The following is a 26,435-nucleotide window of genomic DNA, read 5'->3' as shown; positions in this document are numbered from 1 at the left end:
AATTTTTAGTTCTGAGCTTCAAATGATGGCATTGACCAATTGGTTTAACCAATTTTAAGGTTCATTTGTAAAGAGAGAGACAACAAAAACTTATGATCAAAACTTTTCAACTAGGATACTTCCTCAAACTACGTCATGAAGTGGATTAAGAAAAAATTAATTCATGAAAAACCTTTTATTATTATTATTAAACCCTGTGCCACTTGTCAAAAATCTGTACATTAACTTATAATAAGATCATTACTTGAAAAATAAAACTATATTATTTATTTTTTCAAATTAAAAAATAAAGGATTGAAATGTAAAAACAGGACAAAAAATTAACAAGATGAACTTTTAATTTGGTATTTTTTCCCCCATAATTTCAGGCTCAATTCTATCCAATTAGGCTGTGAAGGGGCTCGATTACAAAAGAAAAAAAATTTAAGAATGAAAACATAATAAGGCTATTTTTTACCTACTTGCAAATACGGAGATTGAATCCTTGTTATCTTAGACCAGTGATCTGCATTTATAATAATGCCTTTAAAAAAAAAAACTCACTCACCACAGATTCTAAGCCCCGAGAGCAGTGATCCAAACATTGTGAGAACAGTTTTTAGCTGGTACCATTATGAACGGAGCTTGAGGGTTAATTTTACGGATCCTGACTGCGCATTAGCCCTCTTATAATTAGGCTGCATTTCAGAGAGAAAGGTAAATCAATCTTAGCAGCATTATGAGGTCGGTAAGGTAACTCCACTTCCCGTAATATTTACAGCATATTTCACAAACCATGATAACCAAAAACTCAGTTGGATCTCTATCTAAATCCTTGAAAACACCAATCCCACAAAAACAAGAATAAAATCGAGGAATTTTATTATAAACACGTCAATTTGGAGTCCACATCAACCAGCTGCCTGAAAATCTCCAAAATCATCATCTTGTATATCTTGTGAGCTTTCATTGTCAGGAAAATGTTGTTGTTCTGCTTCATCCTTTGTCAAGTATGGGGACTTTTCAGTAGAAGTTCCTTCAAGAGTAATTTTTGGTGGTAAGTTTGATGGAGAATTCTGTACACTTGTAGCAGGTGAAAGCGGTGCAGGGGGAGGTGGAGGAGGTCTGATACTAAGCAAGGGTTCTTTTCGATCACTGTTCTCCTCCAATGACAGATTGTTCAGACCCTGCTCAAAAATCTTGGACTTCACACTACCTCTAGGTTTCTGTCATACCAGAAAGAGTAAATTTCATTACAGACATTAGGATGCATAACGTATCTATACACATTTGGGAAATGAGGATGCAAAAGAGCTTACATTTTTTATTTGGAGTACAATAGTTTCCCCTTCTTTTAAACTGTAATCCACCGAGGAAGTTGTTTGAAAATGCTGCTCCATCTCTTCCGCAGTTTTCTTCTTGTCCAGATATCTTTAATAGACAACATAAGAGAATGCCTACATTAATCAACTTTATGCAAGTGGGAATACTATCTCTATATGAGAACACACTGAATGCATTAACAGCTCAAATTACAAAGAATCTGTGGGGTGTGATCCTTGTATTGAAAAGGTACATAATGCATTTATGGGTTTTAACATACTTCATGTGATCGTGCAGTGCTGCCTGGAAGTCATAAGCTTCTGCTCTTTCTCTAAATCCTATGCCAATAAATGCATGCCTAAGGCGACCACCTGCATGATTCCAAAAAACTAAATTAGTAAAGAAATTGAAGATGAATCTGACTAAAGGAAAGGAGAATAATATATATATATATATATACATATACATATATATATATATATATATGAATAGAAGATTTCCAAGAAACATGAAACTGCTGACACATGATCTGGTCCAAGGAATCCCCCCCCCCCCTCCCTTCCTCTCACCTACCCTCCTACCCTCCCTCTAAATCTTCCCTAAGAACAATTTTCATAAGAATCAAAGTCTGTTGGTCAGTATCATAAAATCTGAATATCAGCACATGACTGTGTGTGGAGATCTTTTGCTTAATCATGAATAGGTGAATAAGAACTCATTCAATGCAGGTTTTTGGGTTCTTTCAGGACACCATATGAATAGAACATAAATACATCAAGTTAAATTTATCCGAGCCTTGAAGAACAAATTTATCACCATAAAGAGTGTTTCAAATAGAGTTTGCACACATGGGATTCTTTTTAAAAAACAGATAACAACAATAGTATAGAAGTAGAATCTTCAGTTAAATATAGAACTTGAACCAAGAGGCAGGCATGGTAGCTCACCAATATTTTCCTCTATTCGAAGAACAAAATATCTGCAAAAGAAAAGACATCCATTTAAATACTCTCAAAACACAGTTATATGGGAATTCAGTTAGAAGCTAAGAACAAAACTCAGGTTAAACAGAATGAATTAACTTTATGCATGGAGGGCATATTTCATTACTCTTATCAGTAGAATCAGTGGTGCAACAAAGATATGCTTAAGATTCAGTGAGAAATGGGCTTAACCTGCTGCTATCAAGTACAGGTTCCACTGGATGTAGATCCCCATTTCTCAAAAATGCCCGGGCATATAATTCACCTATATAAATTAAATCAAAGCATAAGAGACACAGCAAAGTTCATCAAACAAAGATACTATATACCATTTTCTGCATCGTAGCCATTCAGAGATAATCTAACCTGTGGTTTTATCTTCAAGTCTGATAATGCACTCTTCGCCCTTACTAATGACTTTCAAAGTCCCTTCCCAGGCCCATTTGTTAACATCCCATTCATCAGCCCTGGAATACACTTCAAGAGATATAAATATCCATACAATAGGTAAAACCAAGTTTAAGCAGCAGATATAGTCCATAGATTCAACAAAGCAATGGCATTGTCTGACTGGCTACATTTGATTACAGGAAAAAACCATAGGAAGGATATGAAGTGACTGGATTTTATAACAGGTTGTGTTTATGAAGGTGAATTTAGATATTAAGTTTCTTTTAGAAATCAAACTCGTTACTTGAATATAATTTTCCAAACCTAAAATTCCCATGCATATAGTAAAATCTTTCTAGTAATTTCAGATGCCTTGTTGTTCTTCTGTATATCTTTTGTTTCTCAAAAGAAGGAAAAAATTCATAAAACTCTTCATGCAAGTATATCCTAATTTGGTCATGCATGACAAATAAAGTCCAACTCCTAATTACGTTGATGGACACAATTTCTACAAGAGGATCTGAGCAACAATACAAATTGAATAAATTAACTTCTGCTTAATTCACAATAAGAAAATAGCACTTTTATAAAATGAATATTGTATGAAAGACATCATTTTTAAAATTTCTGATCAATATCTATATCAGGCATCATAAAGACAAGTTGAGAAAAAACCTGTAAGAAGCAGCACTTTTCCTAGGAGGTATCTGCAGAAAAAAGAAATGAAAGTAGCTTAGCAACTGTTATCTAGTTTGAATTGGCTTGATCCGCCAAAAACTACATTATGTGTGATTTAGATCACAAAGAAAATAAGTGGCAAATTATAGGATGCAGCTGATCTGTACGTGGTGTGTAATCATTTGCCTCTATGACATAATACCATACTCTGGGTGGTTTAAAAAAACAAAGAAAGAAGTAAATAAAAACAAAAAAAAAGGATCAAATTTTGATGGATTTGCAGCTGACTTCCTACATAAACAGCCGAGAGCAGAAAGTTAGCATAAATGTTAACATATTGGAAATTTGAGTTCAATTAAAAGTCTAAAAGATCATGTCAAACATCTTAGACTTGTATAGATATCTCAACATGTAAACTTCCATACATCTGCAATAGGTATGAAGACTAGAAAACAGATATGTTCAAGAAATTAATGCCAGGGCAGCACTTTAAAACATGTATTAAAGAGCAATGGGAAAAACAGGTATCAAATACATAAAAGTAACATGACAATATGAACTATGAGTCTTTTACTTCCAACAGAAGGACCAAGTCATAGGACCTGTGCTTTAGCGAACAAAATGATTGTAAATTTTCAGATTCAAACAAATTAAGGAAGTTTGACTATATTTGGATTTTAACCAACCATAATCAACTCCCTGTTAGAAACAAAATGCAAAGAACAGGGAAAGGAAGGCGATCAATAACAAAGACAGTATACTGGAAAGGGGAGAAAATAGCCCTTTCCTTAGTCCTTAGTTGACATGATCCAAAAACATATTATCAAACTAGAAATATAAGTTTTTGAGATGCCCATGTAACATTTAATTCTTTCCAACAAATTAAAATTTTCTATAGCCAGATCTCTCTAAATCAGCCTCATTCCTTTTAGTATCAGCCAGTAATTACTTCTAGGTGCAAGATCTGCAGCTTCTGACTTTTAGATACCACTTCTTATTTGACCATGATAATATCTGCCATGGTAATACCACTATTTCTATTACACATCTTTAATTGCAAATGACACTGTTAATTCCCACTATCAGAATATGAACAACAGAAAATCACTAATAAAGACAGCCAAGATTGTCTCTTCATAGATTTTTCCCTGTCAATTATTAACACCGTCAATACTCAGTCCACAAGTACAAAAAGCATGGACCTTTAATCAATGATGTTTCTTTTAGAACAGTAAAGCAATCCCCAAATGCCCAACTGAGAACTTCTAAAACACAATTCACATAAATTTATCATATTTGATACAGGTATTTTCTTGCAACTCATCAAAAAAAGAAAAATGCTGCTGATTGCCACTTGTTCTGACGTTTCAATTCTTGATCTATATGACATTTCTCAACAATAATTTTTCCCACTAAAATGAGCAAAACCCAGATCCAAATCCCCACTAAGTTCTGTTCTCCTATCCATACAACTGAAAATCTAAATTTCTTTTAAGGACAAGGTTTCTGGGAAAAGGAATAACCTTTCAAGGTTGGTTATACACAAAAAACTCAAAAGATCATTAATTACCACAAATCTCAAAAACCCATTTGCAAAATCACAAGAAAAATCAACTAAACATAAATCAAAAGACAGTACAACACATGCACACAGATACACATATAGAGAGAGAAAGTTACCATATAAACATAACATTCAGAGACTTGAAAGAGAATGAGCTCTATAGCTTCAGTTTCTTCACTCTCAATATCATTCGGTGCCTTCTCTACTTTCTCCATGATCTCACGAGAGAAAGATTAAATTTTGATACAGAAACAAGGATAAGTTAAATGAAGATGTGAGCTCCCTGAGATAAAATTCGGAGCTTTACAGGAATTTAAGAAAAAATATTACAAGGGGGTGTTTAAGAAACAAGGAAATTGAGTATCAAGAGGGAATTTGTCTGTCTCTGGGTTTTCCCTTGCTTGTACAATGACAGAGAGGACATAAGTTGCTAGTGCAAGTAATCTGCACCGTTAGATTGGGTAACCTTTAATGTATCTGCACCATTAAATTGTAGGTCAGATCGAGGGCTGTGGTTAAATATTGGACGGTCATGATGGGGTCAACATGGGAGTTTGGTGTAGTAGTTGCTTGATTTCTAAGGAAGCATCAGTTTGTCCACTACGAATATCCAACCTAACTGGCTTGACCATGGAACGTGCTGTTTTTATTTTGGTAGAGCATCCGGTTTTAAAAAAGGCTGTGATTAAAGTGTTTTGTACTGCTGGTCGGAAAGGATTTAAAAAAAAAATTAAATTTTTTTATTTTTTGTTTTATTTTAAATTAATATATTTTTTATGTTTTTAGATTATTTTAATGTGCTGATTTCTAAAATAATTTTTAAAAAATTAAAAAAATATTATTTTAATCTGTTTTAAAATAAAAAACACTTTGAAAAATAATCACAATCATACTCTCAAACACTCATATTCGAGTTGGGTTGAATTACAAAGACGATAAAGCTTTTTTTACCTAGTATTTAACATAGTTATATTTTCAAGTCTCCAACCAAGAAGTTAGATTTTGTTTATTTTTTTATTTTTAAAGTATTTTTAAAAACTTAAAATATTTTATTTGTTTTACTTTAAATTATTTTTTTATGTTTTTAAATTATTTTAATATGTTAATATTAAAAATAAATTTTAAAAATATATTATTTAAATATATTTTTAAATAAAAAATACTCTGAAAAATTATTACAATTACAAAAATCTTAAGCTCGAATAGCCTTGGCTTTTGTAGATCTCTTGAATAAATCTACAGTATGCTATGTTGGCATTGGAAACATACCTGAAGGATCTTTGACTTTGGCTGCATAAGAGAGCAGAAAACATCAATTATAGAGCCATGAATGCTTACTGATTGATCTGACACAGCAATTGTGCCTCCGGGGCGAAGAGAAACTGTTCAGGAACATTGTACAAATAGTGTTGGTAAAAAATTTTAATTTTTTTTTTTTAAATTTAAAATGATTTATATGTTTTGAATCATTTTAATGTGCTGATATCAAAAATAATTTTTAAAAAATAAAAAAATATTATTTACATGCATTTCAGCACGAAAAATTATTTAAAATACAACCGCTATCACACTGCCAAACATATTCGGATGCTTCCTTCAAAATTTGTACTATTGCTCGAAATTCCAAAAATACGTTTCTAGAGTTCAAATCCTGATCAATGCTTGAATCGTAAACAAAATGTTGGGCCTTTTATTAATAAATTCCCAAGTGTCAAACTTCAACAGCTTTATTTGCTTTCTTCCGAGGCTAATTATACTGCAGTCTACCATGTACAGCTTTTGAATATTGGGAATGCATGTGTGGCCACTGAAGAAAGGTATCGTGTTTACTCAAAACATTCATTGCATTTCCAGAGCTTTGAGAAGCTTACTGCTTTACAGAAGAGCACATACCACACATGAAATGGAAACAAGATCAAATGATTGGGATGGAAAGCCTGTGTCTTCCGCCATAGCATGCATCCATTTAGTAGGATTCTTTCTTGGGAAAATTCTGTCTTCTTTCCCTTGAATTGAGCTACAGAAACAAAGAAAGGTGACAGCTCCAGCCCCTGCAGGTTGGGATCCACATATATACGAGAAAATGAGCAAGTTTCAGCTAAACAACTTGGGAGCATCTTAGTTCCATTGCTCATATGTACAGGACTGTTAAAGTGATCTCGTTAAAATTGAAGATCGAACTTACGGCGACATTCGCAGAAGGAAACTTATCAGCCAGAAATCTTGTGCTCACCTACAGAGCATCCAATATCTAGAATGTCTCTTATCATGGAATTCCCGGAGTACTGTAGATGATCTTGTTCAATTGCCTGAAGCCAATTTCCACGCGCTAGCTACTTGAATATTTGCTTCATCTACTGTAGAAGCATTAGGCATTACGCTCCTCACCATTGACATGGTTGCACCTTCAGCTTCAGCTTCAGCTGCAGCCTCACATTAGACATGTGACTACAATAGGATCGTCCTTTCTTTGATATTTTACGTTGAAAACTAGCAAAACTACAAGATTTAACCTCATCGCGTATGTATGTCTCAAGAATCATCTCCTTTTTTTTTTAACTACTAAAAAAGGGGATTATTAGAAACGGATAATTCCGTTGCTAAATTTAGTAACGGATTTGCAACGGATTGCATATTTTTTTTTTTAATATTAGCAACGGACTTTAGCAACGGAAAATTCGTTGCAAAAGGAAACAAAATATTTGCAACGGACTATCCGTTGCTGATTAAAAAAATATATATTTAAATTTTAATCTAAAATTAAAATTATACAGACCGTTGATGGGGTATTTAACTTTGACAATCTCAACCGTTAATTAGCAATCCTAAACTTACACTGATCTCTCCCCTTCAGAAACGTAACATCCCACTTTACCCCTTCGTCCCCTGATAATGCTAATTTAATTAACTTGCACTGATCTCTTCATCCCCTTCGTCCCCTGATAACATCCAGAATAGTAGAAAAACAATTAACTTAGCACTCTCTCTTCATCGATCTGATTTCCTTTGTCCCTAACATTTCTCTTCATCTTCTTCTCATTCGTCTTCAATATCCATAACAGATTTAATCTTTCTTTGTAAACCACCAAAAACACAGACCCACGGCGACATCCCGCTTTACCCATCAGTATCACCATCGAGCATCCTGATTTACCCACACTCTTTGTATATGGGTTGGGTGTTGCATACTTTTCCTCAATAATTTAGGTAATTAATTTTACGATTTATTTGTTGCTCTGTTGCAATTAAACTTAGGTTAAAAAGTTTTAACCTAACTTTCTCAACCTCAGGTGTTCTTCTGCAATCTTAGGTGTTCTTCTGCCGTGTAGATTTCATCTTGCTCGCCCAGAACTCAAGAACACAGGTAACAAAGTTTTTTTGATCGATGCTTTGAATAATTGTTTTAGGCCATTCATTCGATAAAATTAGGATTTAGGAACTGTAGTCAGTGCAAATGTATGTATGAACACAAGTTTCTCTCCCCCTTTTGCACAGAAATACATCATCAAGCATAAATTTAGGGTATAACTAAATTAGGAACCCCCACCCACCGCACTGCCAAAAACATAATAAAGAAAAAATGCCACATGGTTAACAGAAAATTGTATCATAAGATTATTCTCACTGGGTGCTTCGCTGTGTATTTAGAACAGTTAATCAATAGGTTTCTTGAATCTTTAACAGAACGAGGAAAAGTTAATTACTGAATTGAGGGCTAAATATGAACAGCCATGAATTCCATTTTTTTTTCCACTTCAAATTGTGTTGTTGGTTCATCCATTATGTATATAATCTGAAATGAGGCTTGAAAGATTATGCTTGACTAATATATTTTTAATTTTGTTTGGATTTCTTGTGTTATCATAGATTTTATGTTATTTTTCTTTTATGTTTTAGGCATTTTAATTCTGTTTTAGAGTTATTATTGACCAAACATATTGATCTTGCAAAGAGAATTAACTTTGTTAGGGAGATTTTTTTATAATAAACTACAAATAAGAAATTCATGGTTAAACCTATTTCTTCCTAAACGAAGAGCAGAAACAAAGGAAGAGGTATACATGACTATTAAAGGGTTACTTTTACATTTATGTTGTGAAATTGAGTGTCAATGTCTGAACAACTTAAAACTGGAATATAATAGTGTGTTTTGCAATCCACGTTGGATTTAATGAATTAAGAACTACTTCTGTGCAAAAAGCTTCAGTAAGTGTTCCATCTCTTCCTTTGGTATAACTTAAATGGTAAGAAACAGAACGCACCAAAAAATCTGAAATTATTAAAAATATCAGGCTATTGAACAAGAGCTTAAAAATATCTAAAGTAATTAAACATGCTCTTGTACGTGATCCCATGATTGGAAGTTCAATCACAATTAAAAATACCAGGCTATTGAACAACATATGTTCAAGAAAATATATAATGTATAAATGTTACCTTTGTTAATATATAATGTACAAAATTGATGCTAAGCATACAAAGATACAATATTGCCAAGGGTTTCTAGAATAAAAGAAAGAAACACATGAAAAGAAATAAAGTTTGTATTAATATGAATATTTTTAGTATATTATTTTTAATATTAATTTCAAGATAGATTATTTTGGTAAATCAAAGTTAAATATTAAAATTTGTTTATGTTTGAATGTATGAAGTGAAACATTTAAAAAGTTGATGATAGATTAATTGTACAAGGAAATCCACCCTTATCATAGACAAAGATTTCGACCAACTCTATTTAAAGGGTTTAAAATTGCTGGTTTAGTTGACTTGAAACATTATGTAAAGTTGTGATGATGTTAGCATAAATATAGCTGACTTCAATGGGGAAAATTTCATAAAACAAATATGTGGTTATGCATCAAGTTAATAACTGTAACCTTTTTATTTATTGACTTTCAGCTGATGTTTGCATTAATAAATGATAGAATTTAAAATATATTTTTTCATGAAAATTGTAGTTAAAAATGTTAAATTTCAAATGGGATGGACTTGGAAAACTGAAGAAATGTAATGCTGGATTTTGGCAATGAGCATTGTCTGGCGTGATGAGCCATTTTCTCACCGGGGATATGTTAAGATCACAGCTACTGGTTCTATTTGGGATATGTTCCCATAGTGCAAAGAAATATTCTCACAAGTGTTGTCTTGAATCATTACTGCGTGCGTAGATGTTTATAACATCGAATCGTGAACAGGATTAGCTGTTGAAAGCTATTCTAGCAAACGATGAGTAGCTGAGTTCTATTTGACATCGCAGTGAATTATACTTTTAAAATTTTTTAGTTTTAAATTAATTTTTTATATATATTTTTAGAGTATTTTGATGTTGTTGTATAATTAATAAATAAATGAAATATAATTTTATATAAAAAATATTTTAAAAAATAACATTTACAATACTCTTAAATATGCCTAACCAAATCACAAACCCTACAGCAATCAGAACAGAAGCTATGAATTTTGATCCAAAGAACAAATCGGAAACACGGCTAGAATGGACAAACAAGCAAATCAAATACTTTGATGTGAATCGTAGAAGCTATCGGTTAGGATGACTCAAGAAGATGAAAGCTAACATTCAGAGTAATAAAAGAAAAATCAAACGAGCTTTGTTTGTATGGAACAACAGAGTAAGTTAAAATTTCTTAAAACTAATTTATTAAGGTTATATTTTCAGGTATGAAAAAAATTACTTATTATTATGTAATTATTTGTTTAATAAAAGTTTGTTATTATATTTTTTCATGTTCAAAATATCCTGATGCATCTTGTGTCGATCCACAATATCATGGTTCGTCTTCGCAACCAGCACCATGATTGTATCTTTTGTTGTTTCTTTTTATTGTATTTCGACTTATTTGTATTAATGCAAGTTTAACTAAATTTTTATAATATGAATATTATTTTTATTCCATTTTTTATTAGTGATACAATTATTTTTAATATTAATTTATGTTGGTTATATTCTACAACTTTTAAACTATCCATAAATAATTAATTAAACAAATTAAAATTCATTTTAATAAATAAAAAAAATTAATTTAATAAAAATAATATAGTCAGCAACGGATTTTCCGTTGCTGATTGTAAATAATTATTCAATCAGCAACGGAAAATCCGTTGCTGATTTTGTCAATCACAGCAATGGACAAATTCGTTGCTAAAAAATCAGCAACGACAAATTTGCATTCGATATTTACCGTTGCTGATTCCGTTGCTAAATTATTTTAGTAACGAATTTTAGTTTTATTTGCAACATAATGGATAGTTGCTAATTACATTTTTTAGTAGTTTCAGTTGACAAATTTTATATTATCAAAAAATGCAACTATAATGCTGATATTTTCTTCTTTTAGATTTGAAATTAACTTAAAATCCTTGGATAAATTAAGTAGTTTTAAACTACAGACATTACTAGCGTAATTATGATTGCGTAAAACAACATTTACCATAAAAAATGTCTTAATTCTTTTCGTGATTATTAAAAATGTCATAAAAATTATTTTTTAAAATACTTTTTATTTAAAAATATATTAAAATAATATATCTTTTTATTTTTTAAAATTTAGTTTTGATATCATTTTCAAAAAAATATAATATGACCACGACTTCTTATAATTTCCCTTTTGTACTGGGTCCAATGCTTTATACTCACAGTCAACATTGCCTTTTCTAGGTTCTAAAGTTGGCCCATCCAAAAAGATATTAGTACGAATGTGTGAGAAAACCACTCGAACATCCTCTAAAAAATATTAATTCAACAAAACTATTAATACAATAATCCTTTGGAGTGATATTATCCTTTTCCTTTTCAGAATAATTATTTGGTCAAAATATTTAAATAGCGTATTTTGTTACAATACCTCTAATTAAAATGGAACGTTCAATTAAAAAGAGGTATTTTTAGAAAACATGGATAAAAATGAAAGGAAATACAATCCCTTTTATATAAATATGGGATCCATGAAAAAATTTCACGTTCAAACACATATTTTTACGAGAGAGTAGAATATAGTTCTCCAAATAACTAATAATTTATGATATGATTTATACATTAATGACATTCTTATTATATATGGAAAATTAAACAGAAATAATAATCTCTTTGAAATAAAATATTACTATATAAATTCAATGAGGGAAATAGGATATTTTCTTTATTGTTTGACTTTCTATTTGTTTTTCATTTCAAAAGCGTTTTTGAAAAAATTTGAAATTTTTTTTTAAAATTAATATTTTTTTGTGTTTTTAGATTATTTTGATGCGCTAATATCAAAAATAATTTTTAAAAAATAAAAAAAAATATTATTTTGATACATTTCTAAGTGAAAAGTACTTTAAAAAACAATCGTAACCACACTTCTAAACAGGTATCGACACTTATAAGAATATATTTATAATGTATTAAACAATCTTAATATTAAAAATAAAGAACTTAATTTATCATTATCTATTAGTTTAAAAATACCTCTTCATTTAACGCTTATAGATGCCAATAACAACAAGAAAGCAGTTGGGGAATATTGTTAATAATAACCTTGAATTTTCAAGGAAGTGTTTTGTTTTTTCCGTGTAATTAACCATGTTTTGAAAAAAATAATTTTTTTATTTTAAATTAATATTTTAGTATTTTTAAATTGTTTTAATATGTTAATATCAAAAATAAATTTAAAAAAATAAAAAATAATATTTTAATATATTTTTAAATTAAAAAACAATTTAAAAAATAATTACTCCCACGATTTTAAATACTATCTAAACATTTATTAGAATGGAGAGGATTTTCAATTTGCAAACCAAGGGCTATTAATACACTACTATATATGAACCAAGGAAAAAGATTGAAGTGGGGACAAAAATTGAGTTTTTTTTTTCTAAGTAATATAGTTTAGAGAATCATAAATGATATTTATAATTTATGGGATATAAATATCAAGCCATAGATATTATTTATAATTTTTTAAATATATTTGTATTATAATATGGAGTGTTTTTTACTTAAAAATATATTAAAAATTAGTTTTTTTATATTTGTTTACATCAAGACATCAAATCTATAAAAAAAAAATACTTAAAAAAATATTAATTTCATATTATTATTTTTAAGTAAAACATAATTTTTACACTGCATCTGTAAATAAAAACTACATCACTTCAAACACTCACTAAAAACAAATATAAAAAAAAGATTGTAACTGAAAATTCACCAGTCACATGGATGACATGCTCGAAGCCTCGAAAAGACCAACCCCACACTGGGTCAACGGAGACGTCACCTGAAAGGCAATTACTTACGTAATTTCTTGAAACTGATAAATGTCGTTATACACCACCTAATCCTCCAAGACCAAATGTTTTTGTGAAATTTTATATAAGAACAACTGAGTTAGGCTTGTAATCAAGCATGCAAACTATAGCTTATGCACTAGCGTGTACGAACTAGATCCTGTTTGGTGTGTCAGCTCATCTTCTCTTCTCTCCTTTTCTTTTTACGTTCATTTCTCAGTCTTTTCTCTTCTTCTTTTTTTGTATACTATAGCTCCATGGAACTACCAAGAATAGCTCCCAACTCTGGTAGTTTGAGAGCTCGATATATTATCGAGACGAAGAACCTTTCTTACAAGCTATGCGGTCAAATCGATGAATTAAACTGGCTTCTCTGGAAGAAAACGGCGGATGATAACGCGTACATTTTGAGGAAAGTGAATTGTGAAGCACGACCTGGGGAGATAATGGCAATTGCTGGTCCAAGTGGGGCAGGAAAGAGCACACTGTTGGAGATTCTTGCTGGTGTAATTCCACCTAGCAGAGTTTCTGGTGAAGTTCTTGTAAATGGGCAGCCGATAAATGCCAGATGCTTTCGGAGGTTATCGGGGTACGTAGCACAAGATGAAGCTCTTTTCCCACTTCTAACAGTCAAAGAAACGCTCATGTACAGTGCTCGCCTCAGGTTGCCAGGCAGTTTCCATACAGCTGCAGCTATAGTTCAAGAACTATTGAAGCAACTTGGATTGGAGCACGTTGCCAATGTGAGAATTGGCAGTGAATCAAACCGAGGCATTTCAGGTGGTGAGAAACGTAGAGTTTCTGTAGGCGTAGATCTTGTTCATGATCCGGGTGTTCTTCTAATTGATGAACCAACATCTGGATTGGATTCAGCATCAGCTCTTAATATAATTCTCTTGCTCAAATCTATGGCTATAAAGCAAGGTAAAACAATCGTGTTGACCATCCATCAACCTGGTTTCCGAATTCTTGAGCTGTTTGATAAGATTCTGTTGTTATCAAATGGAACTGTTCATCATCATGGTTCCTTGCTTCTCCTCGAACAGCGGCTTAGATTTGCTGGTCATTTCATTCCTAGGCATGTTAATGTGCTTGAGTTCGCTATCGAGATGACAGAGTCCCTGGCCATGGAAGATAGTGAAGCAAGAGAAACAGAAAATAGTGCTGTAGCACAAGATGAAGAGCTTACCAGAAGAAATCCTAACCGATACACCAATATTGAAGAAACTATTTACGCCAATGGTCGATTCAAGGAGGTTTTAATACTGGGTCAGAGATTCTCCCATATCATTTGCAGAACCAACCAGCTCTTTGCAGCAAGAATACTACAAGCAGTGCTTGGTGGGGTTGTTCTTGGAACTATATTCATGGATGTAATGAACGATTCAAAGAGACATAAACTTCAGACTCAAATTGGGTTCTTTGCCTACAGCCTCGCCTTCTTGTTGTCATCCACAACAGAAGGCTTACCCATTTTCTTACAAGAAAGAAGAATTCTAAAGAGAGAAACCTCAAAAGGAGCTTATAGAGTTTCTTCTTATGTTGTATCAAACACTCTAGTTTTCCTTCCGTTCCTTCTAGTTGTCGCACTGCTCTACAGCACCCCAGTATACTGGCTGGTTGGATTGAGAAGGACAATGGATGGGTTTCTCTACTTTTTATTGGTGGTATGGATGGTTGTTTTGATGTCAAATTCATTTGTTGCATGTTTTAGTGCTCTTGTGCCAAATTTCATCATGGGGACCTCTCTGATTGCTGGCCTAGTGGGGTCGTTTTTCCTTTTCTCTGGGTATTTCATAGCGAAGGACGACATGCCCAAGTATTGGATCTTCATGCATTATCTGAGCTTGTTTAAGTACCCTTTTGAGTGTTTTATGATAAATGAATATGGAGGAGAGGAAGGTAAGAGGAAGTGCTTGAAGAATATAGAAGGATCCTGCTATCTGTACGGGGAGGAGTTTCTGAAGCAACAAGGTGTGGAAGAATCAAATAAATGGAGTAATTTAGCAGTAATGACAGGTTTCATTCTTGGATACAGACTTCTTTGCTTTCTAATTCTGCTGTGCAGATCATACAGAACAAGAATTTAAAATATTTTCAGCAATCGAATAAGAAAGCTCATTCAAGAATTATTGATGCAAGAGGATTTTCAGGAGAAGCTATTCTTTCTTTTGATTCTCTTATTCAGAACCAGATTAAAATAATTTTTAGCAATCATTCAAGAAATATATACATCAACTTCAGTTCTTGGCTCAACACGAGTAACCCAGCTTCCAAGGGGCTTCAACCTTAGCATTCAGCTTTCTTATGATTTCAGCCACTCAAAATATTAATTAAAGCTTGACAGGGTGAGTTCTTCGTTCATCTTTCCCCTTGAACATCTACCTAGCACACATTTATTGCTCCGTTTCTGCTAACATATTAGGTGGGAGATTAAGATTGCAGAAACTAATCTTACAGGTGATCAGTTGACATGATTCTTTGCTTTTTTTTTTGTAGGATTATTTTGATGCATCGACCTTCAAAAATCTTAGTTCTTAATAATAATATAATATCCTTTGAAGGATTTTTCTTGGTAGAGGGTGGTCAATTGACACCCTTAATTAGCTATAATTAGGTTCTCCTTGGTAATTAACACAGCTCTAATATCAACAGATATAGACACAGAAACAATACAGGAAAGAAAGAAAACATGTATCACTGTACAAAAATCTTAATTGGAGATTTTATTACTTAATATTTCTTTTTAATTAATTTGTTGTTTATAATTTCTTAAATAAATCTAGAAGTGATTTAAAGATCAAAAGGTAAAGAAAATATAATAAAAAGCCTAAACAAATTAAAAAAAATCCAAAAATATTGAGAAAAAATAACAAAACTAATCAAACAATATCTTTTTAGACCTGATTTGGAGGTCTTTTGTACCTCAATTGATTATACCTAATCAACCATTTTTAGAACTGGACTGGCAAAATTTGAATGCTATTTAACATTTTTAGAACTGGACTGGCAAAATTTGAATGCTATACTTAAACAATGTTGAGGGATGAAATCAAAAAAAAAATTCCAATAAAAAGATTAAAAACAAAATAAATAGCAATTAAAAGAATAATGATCAAATCTGACATAAAGTAAAATGAGCTAAAATATTAAGGGATGCATTTGAAAATATAATTTAATCAAGAGAATGAGGATCAAGTTTGAAAATTGAAAAAACTAAAGAAGGGTTAAATTGAAAGAAATTTTCAATTCTATGGATAATCTAAAATAAAATAAATAAAAATAAAAAGAATTGAGACTAAATCTGAAAGAAAAATAAATTGAAGAGTTGTTTTGGGAATGTGCAATGGTTGGCTCTGGAATCGAGAGAAAGAGAGGAAAGAAGGAAGAAAAAAAAAGAAATAGGGACTAGCGCAAAACCTTACATATTTTTGCCACACGTGCCACCTAGAAATGGAGGCGACGCCGTGCAAGCCGGAGTTTGACCGTAAAATAGTGTCGCACACTATATCCGAAGACCGCAGGAGAACCCACGCGTGTTTGTGTTAGCCCCATATGCAGCCGTCTTTTTTAAATTAAATAATATTTTATTTATACCAAAATATTAAATTGTCCTTGTTCAAACTAGATAATTACAAAAAAAAAAATAAAAAGATAAAAACACCCCTTCATCCAAGACAAAGACAATTATAATTCAAGGGTATTGTGGTGGTTTTACCGTGTAACTAAAATTAAAAAGTCAAAAGTGCCCATGCCCGTCAATGTTTTAGTTTTTTCCTCAAGGGGCATATTAGTAATTTTGTTATATAAATAACGACTAAAAACCTATCATGCCCCTTACTTTCAAGGCCACTTGTGTTATGTTAGAGGAGCAAGATCATCATTTTAATATTCTAGTCAAAAATAACCGTAACAAATGCACAGCATGTTTTGTGGTTGCGGTTGTTTTTTAAAGTGTTTTTCACTAAAAGAAAATATATCAAAATAATATTTTTTAATTTTTAAAAATTATTTTTTACATTAGTGCATCAATATGATTTAAAAATACAAAAAAAAATATTAATTTAAAATAAAAAAAAAATAAAAAAAAATTAATTTTTTTTAAAATATTTTTGAAACATAAAAATAAACATAACCTTGATTAATGCATCATTTGACAAAATATGAACATTATAAACGAGTCTCACTCTTATAATCCAAACCATCATCTTGGGGGCTAGGCGCCTAGAGATAGAACTCGGACTTTAGTGGGGTATGGCATATCAATCGCTTAGTTCTTATCTGAATACGGCGAATAAGAATTTGTGATTGCAGACAATGCCTCGTATCATTCCGCATGGGAATCTTACATGACTGCTGTATATGGAGACAGAGCCTACGGTAGTGAGATGAGTATTGAGCAGTACTGCTATCATAGCTGTGGTTCATCTTTGATTTATATACTCACTCTTATCATCGTGAATATTCTCTACTTTTGTACCCATTCATCGTTAATTGTCGTCTTAACATATGGCCATGGAGTTTAAGGTTAACTGTCTCTCTTTGCCTCGTAGAAGTTGTAATGTCTCGAATGATCATGTTCTAATCCGATGCCCTGTGCTTGCTTTGTTCTATCAGTAAGAAAAATATGTTCTATCATCTTTTTCTACTAGTAAATTTGATCTTTTGTTCTTATGGAAGGTTGGTTACTGGTGGACTCTGATCTTCCCGATCAGTCAAGAATTTAGTTTCAGACTAGGTCTGTGCCCTCGATGTATCGCCAGTTGGATTAATTTAAAAAATATATATGAAAAAGAGAAGTAAATATGTTACTAACGTATTTTTAATAAAAAATAAATTAATTATAAATTAAGTTTTGATGTAGATTGGACGACACCTTCTTTAAATGCTAAAATAATGATTCATGGGACATCATTATCAATTTTTTAAAAAATATTAAAATATAATATACTTGATTGATGTTGGTTATTTTAATTAAAATATGAAAATTATGATCTGGATTATAAGTTTGTGATAATCTCATAAAAAATTAAAAAAATAATAATATGAAAATCAAACAACTAATATTAAAGGATATAATTAAAAAAAAAATTTAATAAAAAAATCGAGTTAACCCCATTTAACTTTACAAACCCGCGACAAAAGACACGAAAATAAAATAACCAAAAACAAAACAAACCTAAAAATATTATATAGTTCAATTGCCAACGACTCAATTTAGAAAAGAATTGAGTTCGTATTTTGGCTCTCTATGTTTTCGGTTTATTAGGCATAAAACCACAATTTCAGTTCATATTTCATCGGTTCAAATTAACTTGAACTAGATGCTTTACTTGAAACACATTCTTCTATTATTTTGCAGATCCAAGTTTCTTGAAAAGGCCTGCAGGGGGGCGTTCGACTCCAGTAATCCAGTTTTAGAACATAAAAGTAGGTCAATTTAGATTAAACAATACACTTACATCTACAGGATTTCAAGGGGTTCATCCATAAGATCAAACCTTCTTATGATACCAGACACTCAAATCTAGTTAAACTTGTTCGAAATACACCTTCTGCTGTTACTTTTATGACAGTCTGCAGCTTCTAAAGTCATTTTAACTCTCTTTTTCCTTCTATTTCCCCAAAAGAAATACACTTTCTGTCAATAATTTTTCATTTATTGAAGACTGTGAGATTGGTAACATGTATGTTCACTCACATAGAGCATATGACACAGTGGAGCTCTACAATGCTAAGCACAAAAAGAGACTTGACAGCAAATGTAAGTGTTCAATGCCGACAAAATAACACTGCTGAAGTGCTGAGGCAAGCAAAAGACTAAAAGCCAACTTACATTAATTATTAAAACTTCTGTCGAAGATGTAATTGAAATAACTTCACAAAGAAATTATATTGAGATAATAAACATTATAATTACTACACTATGCTATCAATAATTTTCATTGCAACAAGTGTAGCACATCCAGCCATCTATCTGTCATGCAGAGATGAGACGCGTGTAAGTCTACGATTCTCGTTTTCATACAGAACAAGCCAAACATGCAAGGAATCAACTGCAGAGATCCCCAGAAGAAGATGATGAGAACGGCTGCAACAAACCAACCCTTCTCCTCTTATTCGAAAGCGTGGGTTTTAATGAGAATTCCTGCGAGGCAGAGAATTTGTCAAGTACGGATCTAAAGGCCTTGTGGACGGAGCCGGCGAGAAACTGGCGTACTTTGCTATCACCACCGAGCCCTTCTTTGCAGCTGCTCATCACAAGAACGTTCATCATCCTGCCCTCCAAAGTCGCAATCTCTGCCCTCGTTATCATCAGATGGAGAGCATCGAGTGCTTGTCTTAAACCAGACAAGATTTCAGGCTTGTAATCGCAACATATAGATGCCCTGATTAAACATGGGGCACTGCACAAACCATCCTCTTCCTGTTCTACTCTCACTTCATCAATATCCAGTGGCATGAGAAGGCCTTCACCAGCTCCTGCTGCCTGGATCTTCAGCTCCTTCAGGTGGCTTATAACTTCAGCAAGCAATGATGCCTTGTCCATCTGAGTGATTCAAATTGATTAGTAATTCAGCAACCCATCTCAACAAGCCCATAAGCTGGAATCTTAACAAGATCATAACAATCCAGCTCTTACATGACCAAATAAGTCCATCAAAATATCAAGATTTATTTATCAAGTACTCCATGGATAACATTGATCTATGATCAATTTCAATCAAGAAGAAGTAATGAGAAAAGTTACCAGAAAATCATAGCAGGTAATATATGTGTTTTGGGTGATAGAACTGCCAAGAACTAATTGATAACTAATCATTCTTATATAAACAACTCAAGTACATTCACCAACAAAAGCAGCACAACAAATCTCCCAGACATTGAACTTGAATTGTAATAGAAGATTCTTGAAGAAATTCACAAATTCAAAAGTTATCAGCACAGACCTTACAAAAAATAAAATTAAGCAACTCGTGTTATTACAGTAAATAATAACCACTTTCAAGTACATTACCTAATCGTTCGCTAAGTTTTGTTCTCAAGCTTTAAGAGACAGAATTCATTAAAAAAAAAAAAAAAGAGGCTCTAAGAACTATGATTCAATTCAACTCAAACTTTAACATTACCAAAACAAAAACAGCAAATACCTTACTAGTACCAGGTACTAGGCTCCTAAGTGTGTCAAGATGTGCATTAATCCTGGCTCTACGCTTCCTCTCAGCCTCACTGTGATTCCTTAAAGCAGCAATGCTTTTCTCAGCCGACACTCCTTTCCTCTCCATTCTCACGGTAGCCTCCACAAGCTCTCCTCTTTCATTATCAAAAACCAAAGATGAAGTTGAACGTGACCCGTTTCTTGTTTCGGCTTGTAACTCAGAATTCACCAAAAACACATCACTCATTCCCTCACATGCAGAGGCTTGCACCCTTGCTGAGTTCCAAGAACAAGGTTCCATAGCCAGTATAGGAACACTAACAAACTAGGGAAGGGTATTGATGTAATTTCCAGTTGATAATACCAATAAGTGCAACTCCCATTAAAACAGAGAAGACAAAAGTTTGGTCTTTAGAATGTGGTCGTTGCTTTGCTTTGTTGTTTAAAGGAGAGGCAATAAAAGGGTGGGTGGTAGTACAGGTGGAGATATTTGAATAGTTGGTCGGACCGTATTTTTTTTTCCAGGCACAAATCCACACAACAATTAAACTTTTTTTGGGGATTATATCATAGTTAAAAATTGTTTTGATAAAATAATGTGTTGCAAAAACATATCTGTAAAAATAAAACAGACTCTTTTAAATTGTAAAATTATTGGAAAAGAAAGGAAAGAAAAATATTTATTAGGAAAAATATTAAGACTGTAATAATGATACAATAAGATAAATCTAATGATATCAAAAAAGATCATAAACAATAACTAGAATGAGCCATACGAACAACTCAAAAGTAAGTGAGCCCAACACCTTTGGATAGTTTATGTGGCATATTTTATTCATCATTTATGATTTTATTTGGTTTTGATAAATTCGTTTTATTCGGATCTGTTTTACAGTTTCAATGGTGCATCATTAAGACTTTTTTGCATTTCCAGAGTCTCACTTTTTTTTATATTTTTATCTCTCCTATCTCTTCACAAGTTACAAGGAGGAGAGAGGAGAGAGAGAAAACAAAGAAAGAAAAAACCTTGGAGGCACACCAAAACTATGGTTGAAAAGATTTTGACAAGACGAATCCATCAATACCAAAAAAAGTCACAAACCATATGAGTTATCCAAAAATGTCGGGGCTCACTTGCTTTCATGTGGCCCACTCCGGTAATTGTTAGTAACCTTCCTTGATATTATTGGATTTGTCTCGTTGAGGTCTTTTCAACGGTACAGTGATGTTATCATCAAAGTTTAGATATGTCTTCGAGGTTTTTTTTTATTTCCTTTTCTCTCTCTTCTCTCTTTATTAAATCTTGTGTTCAAAAATTTTGCAATTTAAGAGACTCTCATATGGCATATGCGACTCGCAAATTGTATATGTATTTGCGACTCTCTATATTATATTATTTCTCTAAATAATTTTTGCACTGTATTATTTTATCAATTCTTTTTACTATGCTAGAATCTAAAAAATAAACTCCAACAATCATGGACAAATCTTACATGTCCTTTTATTTTATTTTTTATTTTCATCTTTAACTTTTTATTGTTGATACTGCAATGGGATCTCACACGAGTTATCTAATGGTATCCAATAATTTTATCAAATATGATATGCCAATTAGTAAGGGATCTAATCCAATATTTTTAATTTAATAATTAAAAAATATGATAAATTACAATGATTCTTTTAAAATGAAATAGATTTATAAAGATTATCTAAAAATTGATTCCACAAAAACATCTTTGAAACTCAAAATATTTTTATTACTATTTAATAAATATAGTTAACAAACATCAATAAATAAGAAAAATAAATTAATTGAAATTAAATAGAAAATTTGATATTGTTCATATACTAAAACAATTTTTATCTTCAATTTAGTCACATTCCCTTCATTAATAAAGTGAGATTTATTTTCTCTTTACTATAATTATAATAACATTATAATAAAAGTTAAATGGTGTGGACAAATCACTGTAGATCAAGAGATTTTTTACTATGAATTGTAATAGTAGTTTCACTTTTAATTTCTCATCTTATCTTTTCACAATACGTTTCTTTAGCTTTCCTTTTCTTCTCATTCATTGCTTCTTCTTTGCCACTTTAGGGCCTGAGATCTAGCAAAAATGTCAAACTCATAAGCACCATAAGTCTGGCAACCATGCCAGGCCCAAACTACTTTGGTTTGACAATCATGGTTGGATTTGACATGGTCGCCAGACTCAATCGTGGGTCTAACATTATTGGCAGACCCAGGCGCGGGGCGGGCAGATTTGCACGCCTGGGTCTAGCAACCATGTCAGGAAATCATTGTAGATCAAAAGACTTTTTCTGTGGATTGTAATAATAGTTTCACTTTCAATTTTCTCATTTTTTCGCAAGATGTTTCTTTGACTTTCTTTTTCTTCTCATTCATTGCTTCTTATCTGTCACTTTAGCGTATTAGGTCTGAGAAAAATGCCAAACCTATAAGCGTTGTGAGTCTAGCAACCATTCAAGACCTAAAAGCCTTGAGTCTAACAATCATTCCAAGCTCAAGTGCCCGGGCCTGGCAAACACGCCAGACTCAAACGCCTTGTGTCACGACCCAAATAAAAAAAAACATGTTTATTTATAAGTGTTAATTTTTATTAAGTGCAATTTTTTTTTTACTAAAAATTCGACAGAGTTACTCCTGTAACGGGACCATACCAAGTTATCAACATCTTCATTCCTGACACAATTCATATCATAATTATGGTTCAATCATCTTGAACCTCTTTCCCAATCAATACATCACAAAAATAATAGACATGTATTGTCCGATAATAAAGATGCAATCAATAAAAACAAAATACATAAATAATTCTAAGGTTTACATAACTTGCAAAATTAATTGATTCTAAGAAAAACAATAAAAACTTAGATTATGAATGTAATTCTCCCACTATTTTATCCGGGACAATTTCTTAGTTAAATATACAAATTTGGGGATTCTTCTTCATTTTTTATCATTCTAACATTTCTAATCCTATGAGCAACTATGATAAAATGCAAATACTTAATATAATACAAACACAAAGATATTTTTAAGTATAGCATTCACATTAATTACATATAACAATTTTGTTCTACAAATAAAAAGGTTCATTCAACCTCTTTTACATCATTCATTAATCTCAAAATACATGTTGATCATTATAAATACACAAAAAGTGTCATATATTAAAGCAGGATCTATTCTACTATTGCGAGGGTCCCGAAAATAAGATTAATATTTTATCAACATAATTATCAATAAATGCAATGTATCATTTCACTATACCCATATAAAAATATTTCTCCTATATACTTTGTTATGAATCATTAATATCTTACACCTTCATATTCATCCAATTAATTCCAATCTTAGCCATTTCACAGGGGTATTAGTCCCTCATTAGGGATACTAATCCATTCTCCCAAATATCGGGCGCTAGTTCATCTGTTCAATTACTGGGCATTAGTTCATCCACCCAATTACCGGGCATTAGTTTACCCGGTCATTTACCAGGCATTAGTTCATCCGCCCAAATATGTTCATCCATCCAATTACCGGGCACTAATTCATCCGTCCAATTACCAGGCAGTAGTTCATCCGTCCAATTACCGGGCATTAGTTCATTCGCCCAATTACCGGGCGCTAGTTCATCCGATGACATCAAAACATAAATTACAGAATTTCTAATTAAAATTAACACATGTTTTTCAACTAATCTCTCTACAAAAATTCAAGATGCCGGACACCTACCTGCTGGTGATGCTCGACTAGTAGCTATCTGTTGCTGTTTGGAGCCTCCAACCTCTCATGTTTCATTTAAAAGATCACATGATTTCAATAATTTATCATCTAATAATTTACTTAAAACTTCTCCACATAGTAAAATTTTCAATGAATATAATTTTAATACCCGAAATTATTATCACTATTTTTTTCATGTTCTTTAATAATTCCATAAATAACTCTTATAATGTTACATCCACCTAAACTTTTAATTCATCACAATTATAAAGGAATCTTATATTATTATACAAATTTTCCAATAACTATAGGAAATTTAATTCATTTACACCTAATTCAACACATCATTTCATTATTATTTTCACTATTTAAATGAAATTCATTAATTTCTTTAAGCTTGAAGTTTTATTTCTTATATTTTCCATGGCCAAACTCACCTTTCTAAGAGGAGGATAAATTCCCTTCTTCTCTAAATTTTAATCCATCATCCAAACTCAATTCATCCATTTAAGTCAAGAAAAATCTCCAATTACATCAATTCAACCCACCCCTCAAAATTCTTTACCATTGCCCAAAAATTCAAGTAAACAAATGGTGACATGATAATTTTTCAACTTTTTTTTTCACTTAATTAACTTTAACCCATTTATTTATTTTATTTTATTTTTTCATGCCAACATACAATACTCTAGCAAAACTTCACAAATTACACCCACCATTTCTATTATCTAAGAGTTCCATAATCACATATAATAATAACTAAGCATCAATGTATAAAATTTTACTAATCAACATAATAAGATCATATTTACTCATAATATAATAAAGGATCAATAGCAATCTAAGGTGGAAACCACTCTTTATCCCCCTCCTTCTTTTCTCTTTTTCTTTTTTTTCCTTTTTTTTAATACAAATTAACCTAATTAATGACAAGCCCAAGCATTTATTCCCTCAATAAACATATAATCAAAATAAATCCATACATTCAAATCACCCTAAAAACATCAAGAACCCACCTTCACATAATATCAATTCTACTCAATCCAAGAACAAACATGAAAAACAACGCAATTGATCATCATGCAGAGTTTTCTTATCCTTAAGGAATGAAGAATCAAAAGCCAAAACAAGTTGAATCAAGTTCTCCTTCACACTTCCCTCTAAGCTCAATTTTTTTCCTTCTCTAAAAGCACATTTAAAATCTTTAAACTCCTTATAGGCTCCTTAATGTATCAAATGTATCAAACCCTCTCTTTAATTACTTAACACTCTTTCTATCTTACACTTTTTTTTATTTTTCAAGCAATTTCCATGAAAAATGACAAAAGCCCTATTTTCACATTTTATTCTCTTGGTTGGCTGCACACTCCCTCATTTCCTTTTTTTTTTTCATTGTTGGTAACTTTTAAAAAGGGTTATTTTGGGCAAGTTTTCAATTTGGTCCCTAAAGAAATTTCTAGACACTCATTTTTGTTATTTGTTCTTTTATTTGGAAAAACATCTTATCATACTCCAAAACTTCTAAAAGTTTAACCTAAGCTAAAATAATATTTTATAAGACTATGCAAAATTTCAACTTAATCTGATGACCAGATTGAAAGTTATGTTCTACAATGTAAAATTAGCCGGTTTGTAATTTTCGTCAAAAATTCAGATTTTCATATTTCATACTTGTACAAATCATATCAATTAATTTACTCAATTCTCGAGACTATTTTTTCATCTCATATATATATATATATATATATATATATATATATATATATATATATATATATATATATATATTTGACCAGGATTTACACCTTGGGTTTGGCAACCACGTCAAGTCCAAACGTTTTGGGTTTGACAATCATGTTTGTGTCTGACATGGTTGCTAGACCAGCTCCTGGGTCTGGCAACCATGCCAGGAAATAACTGTAGATCAAAAAACCTTTTATTATGGATTATAATAGTAGTTTCACTTTCAATTTCTCATCTTATCTTTTCACGAGATGTTTCTTTGGCTTTCTTTTTCTTCTCATTCATTGCTTCTTTATTGCCACTTTAGCGCATTGGGTCTGACAAAAATGCCAGACCCACAAGCGTCATGGGTCTGGAAACCATTCAAGACCTACATGCTTTGGGTCTGGCAACCATGCCAGCCCCAAGCTACTTGGATCTGACAACCATGTTTGGGTCTAGCATTGTTGCTAAATCCATGCGCGGGTCTGCCAAACCCGTGCACCTGTGTTTGCCAGACCATAACAGACCCAATTGCTTGGGTCAAAAATTTTAAAATTTTATAAAAGCACGATTGGACTGCAAAAACAAACA

The 26,435-nt window shown here is 31.9% G+C and overlaps 3 protein-coding genes across 3 annotated transcripts; 1 reads left to right on the top strand and 2 right to left on the bottom strand.

The window, feature by feature from the left end:
• Nucleotides 1-682: 682 nt before the first annotated feature.
• LOC18104508 (uncharacterized protein At1g03900) lies at nt 683-5,334 on the bottom strand. Its single transcript, XM_006376283.3, has 8 exons — nt 5,034-5,334; nt 3,351-3,382; nt 2,652-2,752; nt 2,478-2,550; nt 2,250-2,281; nt 1,583-1,673; nt 1,299-1,410; nt 683-1,205 (listed from the first exon to the last, which is right to left on the bottom strand). The coding sequence occupies exons 1-8, from the start codon at nt 5,130-5,132 to the stop codon at nt 891-893; spliced, it is 855 nt and encodes a 284-aa protein (XP_006376345.3). The 5' UTR covers nt 5,133-5,334; the 3' UTR covers nt 683-890.
• A 7,974-nt stretch (nt 5,335-13,308) lies between these two features.
• On the top strand, nt 13,309-15,364 carry LOC18104506 (ABC transporter G family member 10). The gene has a single exon (XM_006376281.3). It carries the CDS (start codon nt 13,464-13,466, stop codon nt 15,294-15,296), a length of 1,833 nt encoding a protein of 610 aa, XP_006376343.1. The 5' UTR covers nt 13,309-13,463; the 3' UTR covers nt 15,297-15,364.
• Nucleotides 15,365-19,024: 3,660 nt separating this feature from the next.
• LOC18104505 (transcription factor bHLH30) lies at nt 19,025-20,795 on the bottom strand. The gene is made up of 2 exons (XM_006376280.3): nt 20,358-20,795; nt 19,025-19,756 (listed from the first exon to the last, which is right to left on the bottom strand). Exons 1-2 carry the CDS (start codon nt 20,664-20,666, stop codon nt 19,259-19,261), a joined length of 807 nt encoding a protein of 268 aa, XP_006376342.2. The 5' UTR covers nt 20,667-20,795; the 3' UTR covers nt 19,025-19,258.
• Between the last annotated feature and the right edge of the window lie 5,640 nt (nt 20,796-26,435).

The sequence above is a fragment of the Populus trichocarpa genome, chromosome 13, assembly GCF_000002775.5.
Source record: "Populus trichocarpa isolate Nisqually-1 chromosome 13, P.trichocarpa_v4.1, whole genome shotgun sequence".
Taxonomy (NCBI): domain Eukaryota; kingdom Viridiplantae; phylum Streptophyta; class Magnoliopsida; order Malpighiales; family Salicaceae; genus Populus; species Populus trichocarpa.
This window is presented reverse-complemented; position numbering and strand designations above follow the sequence as displayed.